At 40.4% G+C, this 8,808-nt stretch overlaps 1 protein-coding gene across 1 annotated transcript; it reads left to right on the plus strand.

Annotated features, from left to right (window-relative positions):
* The first annotated feature begins 1,582 nt into the window (after positions 1 to 1,582).
* On the plus strand, positions 1,583 to 6,529 carry si:ch211-165g14.1 (transcription factor 20). Its single transcript, XM_046834289.1, has 6 exons — positions 1,583 to 1,810; positions 2,598 to 3,814; positions 4,075 to 4,168; positions 5,205 to 5,254; positions 5,387 to 5,427; positions 5,728 to 6,529. The coding sequence occupies exons 2-6, from the start codon at positions 2,600 to 2,602 to the stop codon at positions 5,729 to 5,731; spliced, it is 1,404 nt and encodes a 467-aa protein (XP_046690245.1). The 5' UTR covers positions 1,583 to 1,810; positions 2,598 to 2,599; the 3' UTR covers positions 5,732 to 6,529.
* Positions 6,530 to 8,808: the final 2,279 nt, after the last annotated feature.

Here is an 8,808-nt window from a genome sequence, read left to right on the forward strand (position 1 = left end):
CTCATGCACATCCAGTAGAAATAAACAAATCACTCTTTGAGACGACTCCTTTTTCTGAGTCACATTAAAGACTCGTTAACAATGAACAAATCACTTATTGTCAATACCTTTTTAAAATGAACGAGTCACTCTTTCAGACGACTCATTCTTCTGAGTCACATTAAAGACTCATTTAAAATGAACGAATCACTCTTTCAGACGACTCGTTCTTCTGAGTCACATTAAAGACTCGTTGAAAATGAACGAATCACTCTTTCAGACGACTCGTTCTCCTGAGTCACATTAAAGACTTGTTTAAAATATGAACGAGTCACTGTTTGAGACAACTCGTTTTTCTGAGTCACATTAAAGACTCGTTGAAAATTAACGAATCACTTTTTGGACAATACTAGTTTCAATTACACGAATCACTCTTTTAGACGACTCGTTCTTCTGAGTCACATTAAAGACTCGTTGAAACAGAACGAATCATTTTTTGTCAATACCTGTTAAAAATGAACGAATCACTCTTTTAGACGACTTGTTCTTCCGAGTCACATTAAAGACTCGTTGAAAAAGAACGAATCGTTCACTAGTTCATGCCCCGTCACAAATTCGCATGCAGTAGCGAGAGTTCGGTCACTAAAGTGCTGCTGTGGCAGAGCAGCATTAGTGTGAAAGTTAGCACTTAAAGCGTTTCTTCTAAAATATTATATATTTACTCTAATTCAGATAAAAAAAATACGTTCGTACGAACACCCGTCCACGGTTCGACCCATTAATGAGCCTATCAACAGCCCATGACATCAAAAATGCAATAAAAAATGTATCGGATAAAAATTTGAGTAGAGAAAAAGAGCAGGTTCATGTTCGTTACATTCAGTCCTTATTTTTTATATGAAGAAACCATGATAAAATAATGATGTTTACAAAATTCTGGCTGATAAAATATTTATAGTTTCTCGCCATCTTATTATTTTTTTTTATTATTTGGGTTCGTGGGCTTTTGAACAAGCAGGATGCTAAATAACTGATCAATAATAAATCTCGGTTTGATAAACGAGTCCTGGTGCTTGTTTTAGGCTGTGACTCGATGCAGTGTTGATGTGGGAGTCTGAGTTTTTATTTTGGGGGCAGAAACGAGGTGAATGTCGTCACCCTGTAAAGGGCAATAATCAGTGTACTGAGTGTGTGTTGGAATCAAATACATAAATTACTGTCATTAAATTAATAAATGTGAATAAAACATTATTTCAAATTACATCTGTGTTTTTTTAATTTATTTATAAAAAAAGGTTTTACTTTTCTTTTCAATAGCAGCTGATGAAAGAAAGAAGGAAAGAAATGAGAGAAAGAAAGACAGAAAGAAATAAAGAATAAAAGAAAAAAAGAGAGAATAGAAAACTGGTAAAATTAAAATCCAGGAAGAATAAAATAAACAGAAAAAGATAGAAAGAAAAAAAAGAAAGGTAAATCGTTAGAAGGAATGAAAAGAAAAAAATGTATAAATATTTAATAAAAACATCATCAGTCTTCTGTAGTCTCGAGCAGCGCCGCGGAAATCACTGCAGTCACGTGGTGACTTTTATTTTGAAATGAAGTACGTTGACTCGTGCCTGGCGGCCATCTTGAATCTGTTAGCGCTCTGTGTCACAGTGGAGCTAATTTGTTTAAATAATGTAAAAAAAAAAAAAAACAATTATATATAATAATAATATACACTATATTAATTGGTTTATTTTACACTAAAAATATATTTATATTTACTAATTCGTGCCTTTTATTGACGTTCGTGGGGATGCTGCTCCTACACTCGGGCTGTGAGTCTTCGGTAAGTCGAGCTAAAGCTAACAATGCTAAGCTAACTATGCTAAGATGACTATGCTATGCTAAGCTAAACCTTTTTCTTCCAAGCCTTTTAAAAATACATATGTATAATTTATTATACTGTAAATAACTATTTATTATTTTATCGGAGGGGTCGTTTTATATTTTCTCTGAACAGTAAAATAAACATTTTGTAATATTTCAAGGTGAAAACTGATTTGCATATTTTATTATTTTTCTTAAAAAATAATTTTAGCAACGGCTTGATTTTTATTCTAATTTTATCTTTTTTATTTACTAATTTCATCCCTGTTTTTTTTATCATAAGGATTTACTTCTTATTGTAATAAGAAGCTGATGAGAGAGAGAGAATAAATGTGATAGAAAAATTAAAGAAAAACAGGTAAACATTCAGGGGGAAAAATGAAAAGGAAGGAGAATAAGAGACAAAACGAAGAATGAAAGAGAAAAAGAAGAGGAGAGAGTAAGAGAGAGAGAGAGAGAAAAAAGAAAAGAAAGGAAGGAAAAGTTAGAAAGAAGGAAAGAGGAAAAAGAGGAAAAAGAAAGAAAAATGGAAGAAATGGAAAAAAGAATAGAGAGATCGAGAAAGAAAAAAAGGAAAGAAAAGATTTATAAGATATAAATATAGATATATAGTGATTTATTTGTAATTTTTCATTATAATAAATATAAACAAATGTATATTATACATAAAAAATAGTATAGAATTTATATGAATAAATAATAATAATCTATTCCCAAAATGCCGGTGGTTCTGCTCTTGTCTGTAGTTATGGATCCTCTGAGTCGTCTGAGCTTCATGAATCCTCAGGATCATCTCTCGCAGCCTCTGGATCTCTGTAAACGGATCACGCAGGATGAGGATCTGGTGAAGATGCCGAGACGGAGCGATCGCACCTCAGTGACCCACAGAATCCGCTCACGTTGCTCAGATTTCATTTATGAGTCGTCGTTTTCGCCTTTTAACAGACTCGCCCACATCCAGACCACCAACACGGACATCAGGAACTCCGAACGGGACGGCGATGGACCTGAGGAAACCCCGTCACCACTGTCGGGTTCCAGTGCATCGTTACGTGCAGTCGAAACCTTGTCTTCGGAATGTTCCGGATTCGGACGTGCCGAATCCATTTCCAGCGCCGAGAGCGACGTGATCGAGGTGCCTCCGAGCGTCCCGGGGAGCGACGGCACCTCCAGGAGACTCAGAGTCTCAGAAAATTCCTCACATCTGCTGGACTCGGACGTGCTCCAGGACAGCGACTCGTTGGAATCCAGAAATGTAGCGTCTACCTCAGAAACAGAAAACGTCTTCATCCCCACGCAGAACAGACCGGGATCATCCGCATCGTCATCTTCAAGCCAGAAGAGGGCGCCAGAGGCTAAGAGAAAGCGAGCGAGACCTTGCAAGAAAGCAAGAGCGAACACGACGAAGAAGAAGAAGAAGCAGCAGCAGCGCTACGGTTTGTCATCTGCCTCTCCGCTGGCATTTCCATCCCACGGACCCGAGATCAAGCTGAAGTACACGAGCTGCAAGGACGAGAAAAGAGAAGGCAGAGGGAACGCCTTTGCACCGTATGTCCACGTGAAGTTCTCCGCCTGCACCGTTGTCAACTTCGAGGAAGACGTTCAGGTGAGGAAGCAGCAACGCCAGCCTGCGGCGTCCCCCGGGATCGTCCCCACCACTTCCTGTTTACAGCTGGGACGTCTGGGGTCCGACAGCAGGGGGCAGACCGGAGAGGTGTGCTGCCTCTGCGGACGGACGGCCAACGCCGCAGGGTTGGGGGACCTGCACGGACCGTACCATCCGTGTGGCGCAGACAGGAATACGCCACCAACACGTCTCCTGATTAACGGACATGAGGACGACGGCGTGAAGAGCAGAGAAACCTGGGTTCATGAGGACTGCAGTATCTGGTCATCTGGAGTTTTCCTCATCAAAGGACGACTGTATGGACTAGAGGAGGCGCTGCGACTCGCGCAAGAAGCAGTGAGCTCTTTCTTTCTTTCTTTCTTTCTTTCTTTCTTTCTTTCTTAGTTTCTTTCTTAGTTTGTCTGTCTGACTGTTTATTTATTTGTTTGTTTATTTATAGGGTGAGTGTTTAAAATGTAACTGAATTCTATATGATTATATACAGGAGTCACAGAACAGATTAACAGTCAGATGCAGTTGTTACTGCTGATGTGTATGAAGTGTGATTATAGTGTGTATGATGAAGATGATGATGATGATGATGTTGGATGTTGCAGGTTTGCTCGTGTTGCCACAGAGGTGGTGCTACGCTGGGATGCTTCTTCAAAGGCTGCTCGAGTAACTACCATTTCCCCTGCGCTCTCCAGGCCGGTACGCTTCTGTGTGACCCACTGAACCACTGACTCACCAACCCACTGAACCACCGACTCACTGAACCACTGACTCACTGAACCACTGATTCACCGACCCACTGAACCACCGACCCACTGAACCACTGACTCACTGACCCACTGATTTACCAACCCACTGAACCACCGACCCACTGAACCACTGACTCACTGAACCACTGAACCACCGACCCACTGAACCACTGACTCACTGAACCACCGACCCACCGAACCACTGACTCACCGAACCACTGACTCACTGACCCACTGAACCACCGACTCACTGAACCACCGACCCACTGAACCACTGACTCACTGAACCACTGATTTACCAACCCACTGAACCACCGACCCACTGAACCACTGACTCACTGAACCACTGAACCACCGACCCACTGAACCACTGACTCACTGAACCACTGCCTCACCGACCCACTGAACCACTGATTTACCAACCCACTGAACCACCGACCCACTGAACCACTGACTCACTGAACCACTGAACCACCGACCCACTGAACCACTGACTCACTGAACCACTGACTCACCGACCCACTGAACCACCGACTCACCGAACCACTGACTCACTGACCCACTGAACCACCGACTCACCGAGCCACTGACCCACTGAACCACTGACTCACTGACCCACCGAGCCACTGACTCACTGACCCACCGAGCCACTGACTCACTGACCCACCGAACCACTGACTCACTGACCCACTGAACCACTGACTCACTGACCCACCGAGCCACTGACTCACTGAGCCACTGACTCACTGAACCACCGAACTACTGACCCACTGACCCAAATCTGATTTAGTCTTATATACATTACTGCAAGAACTAGATCGTGTTTTCATTTGATGTTTAACCGTCTTTTTTCTTTCTTTCTTTCTTTCTTTCTTTCTTTCTTTCTTTCTTTCTTTCTTTCTTTCTTTCTTTCTTTCTTTCTTTCTTTCTTTCTTTCTTTCTTTCTTTCTTTCTTTCTTTCTTTCTTTCTTTCTTTCTATTTATAGGATGTGTGTTTAATGAGGAAAACTTTACTCTGAGATGTCCAAAGCACAAGGTAAGTCACACACACACACACACACACACACACACACACACACACACACACACACACACACACACACTAACACCATTAAGATGAAGTATTTATATTCCTTCTAAGTTTTCTTCTTTGTTCTTTTTCCCTCAGAATAAAACTGGACTCTGTGTGAACAGACTGATGCAGAACAGGTGACGTTGTGGACCATCGTTTATTCCGGGTTTTTTTTTTAAAGAACAATCCTCGATTTTTATATTTAAATGATAAAGGAATCAAGTAACAGCTTGTTCTTTCATTCCCATAGTAACAGAAGACTTTCTGAAATAATAAAACTTGATACAAATGAAGCCAAATTAAAATATATATTAATATAAATTGTAAAGCAAATGAAATGTAGATAAAAAGAATGAAAACGTCTGCGATATGAGTGTGAGATGTTAGTACTGAGAGAGAAATAATAATAATAATAATGTTTGTGTTTCCTCTGACAGGTGAAACTCCAGCGTCCTGATTTTCCCGATTCTGAGGGGAAAAAACATTAAAAACAGGGTTTTCTTTGTCTTTTTTTTTTTCTTTTTTTTTTCCTGTATGTAAAAAAATCAAAGTGTTTACATTTTTCCTCGATCGCAGAGGAAATCAAACTGCCTTCACCTTCACTGCTGCTGCCTTTTTAAAAAACAAAACAATAAACACCTGGATATTTAAAGATCTCAGTGAAGGATCATCACACCTCCACCTCCTTTTCTTTATCGCTTCTTAAAGCCGGACATTTGTTCACTTCTTTTTAAGTAATGAGGGTTTTTTTTGCACTAAAATGGTGATTTATTAATACTTGACTATAAACAGGTGCTGGATGAAATGTTTTTGGTGACCCATATAAATCTATATATTGACCGATGATTTTGGTGATTGTTGGGACTTTTTCTCGCACCGGTCCTCCGGCAGTGTGAGACGCCGGAGTGTCTGGTCTGCTCTGCTCAGACCCCACCGTATGCACTGTACACAAACGTATTTATGTTTCATTTCGATTCGTGTGGATGTGTATTTATTGATGGACGAACAACCTCAGCTGAAAAGATTACGCATTTTTTTCGGCACTTTAGAAACGCAGGGAATCTTTCGTTTTTGTTCATTTGATTGTTGTTCAGGTGATCAGACCATTTTATGTCTGTTGCACTATTTCTTTGTCCAGGAGACAAACTTGTACGGCTTGAGATTTGGGAGCAAGTGTGTAGAATTTCACCCAATGCCTTTGTTTAATGTCTAGGTTGTAATAAACATTTTTACACTCTTTAGCGTTGTGTGTGTGTGTATAAACGATTATCCACAGCTTATAATGTCATTGATGTTTAACGCAAAACCGATTGAATGGATCCAAATAACGCTTCATTTTCATTATGCATTTTATAGACATCGAGTTACAGCTACAATTCTGCCGCACCGAATCACACCCAGAGATAAAGTAGTGCCAGAAGATTACATTTATTGTGTGTATTGTGTAAAAGAATGTGTGTTATGTGTATCTCTACTGATAATTAAGCTGTTGGAGTTAACCCCCTGGTGCCATTATTCCTTCAACGTTTATTGTTACACTACGCAAAAATCCTCCATTGAGCTCAGTAAGATCATTCAGAACGCTGATTCAACTGATTGCCAACTACCCGCACCCTCCAGCCAATCAGAATCCAGGATTCACTTAAATCAAATCAAGGTGTGTGTGTGTGTGTGTGTGTGTGTGTGTGTGTGTGTGTGTGTGTGTGTGTGTGTGTGTGTGTGTGTGTTGTATAGGGATGTGCATCTCCAAAACTCGATTCATAGCCAAAGATATGATACAATAAATATCCACATGAAGCAGCTGCTGAGATTATTCAGGAAGATGCAGATCTGCCTCTGCCATGTTAATCTGTATTCCATGTGACTTTTAGGACACGTCTCGGCCTCTGTAGTGTTGAGGAACCACGCTCGAGAAATAGTTTAGCTGTTACGTGTGTGTGTGTGTGTGTGTGTGTGTGTGTGTATATATATATATATATATATATATATATATATATATATATATATATATATATATATATACACACACACACACACGTTGGTGGGTTCTTGGATTTGTTCTGCTGATCGGTTTATCACCACTGCAGCTCGGACACTGACGAAGAGCTCAGGAGATCACAACTGTTGTTTTATTGGACATCAGGAGGTGAAACTATATATATATATATATATATATATATATATACATGAATATGTGTGTGTGTTTAACCTGATGGTGGTGCTGTAATTACGCTTTAGGTTGAAACTGGTGGCTCAGTTCAGGAGCAGAATTACACTTCATCTTACTTTTGTATGTTCTTGTACGTCTCTGCTTTGCTTGATTGCATGTAGATCGTTCAGTTTTCTTATCTCGGTATCCTGATGGTGGAAAAAGTGTTTCAGTAACGCGTCTCCACAGTTGGTGTGTTCGTGGGAAAACTAGTGACTGTCCTGCACTCTAAACAGCGCTGCATCCCAACTCACACCAGAGTGCGTACAGCTTGACTGAGTTGCAAGAATCAATCACTGCTCATAATTCTTCTCAACAAATCACTATTCATGATTTATTGCTTTAACCACTTAGCACCTCTCCTTCCTTTAACCAATCACAGAGCACCGCTCTTTTCTTTAACCAATCACAGAGCAATTCTGTTCCCTTTAAGCAATCACAGAGCACCTCTATTTTATTTAACCAATCACAGAGCACCTCTCCTTCCTTTAACCAATCACAGAGCACCTCTATTTTCTTTAACCAATCACAGAGCACCTCTCTTTCTTTTAACCAATCACAGAGCACCTCTCTTTTCTTAACCAATCACAGAGCAACGCTGTTCCCTTTAACCAATCACAGAGCAGCTCTCTTCCCTTTTACCAATCACAGAGCACCTCTCTTCCCTTTAACCAATCACTAAGCACCATTGCTCCCCTTAACCAATCGTTAATCATGATTGTTCCCCTAGGTACTCACAGAGCACCATTATTCCCCTCAGCCGAACAATAAATACCATTATTCCCCTTGACCAATTACAGAGCATTATTGTTCACCAATATTCCCCTCAACCATTGATGGAGCACCATTGTTTCTCTCGACTAATTACTAAACACCATTATTCCCTTCGACTAATCACAGAGCATTTTTGTTGCCCCTGACCAATCATGGAGCACCATTGTTTCTCTTAAATCACTGTTCATCAAAATTCCCCTTAGCCAATCACAGAACATCACTGTTCCCTCTGCCCAATCACTGAACACCTGTTATTGCTCTTGACCAATCACCGACTTCCAATGTGTTCCTCCTGCAATAACTCTTAACCACTGACAACAATTTGGATTTTTGCTAACGATCCTGAAGACTCGATCACCGAGTAACACACGGCTCTTTCCTCAGTAGAAAGTTAATAACACGTTATGGATGTGGAGAACACAGTGGGTATGATCCATGAGGAGCTCAAGAGTCTTAACTACAGGACCTTCCAGAAGATCAGTGATGGACTTTGAGTTGTTGGTCTCAGAACAAGTGTTCTTCTTCTTTACACAAA

The sequence above is a fragment of the Silurus meridionalis genome, chromosome 22, assembly GCF_014805685.1.
Source record: "Silurus meridionalis isolate SWU-2019-XX chromosome 22, ASM1480568v1, whole genome shotgun sequence".
Taxonomy (NCBI): Eukaryota; Metazoa; Chordata; class Actinopteri; order Siluriformes; family Siluridae; genus Silurus; species Silurus meridionalis.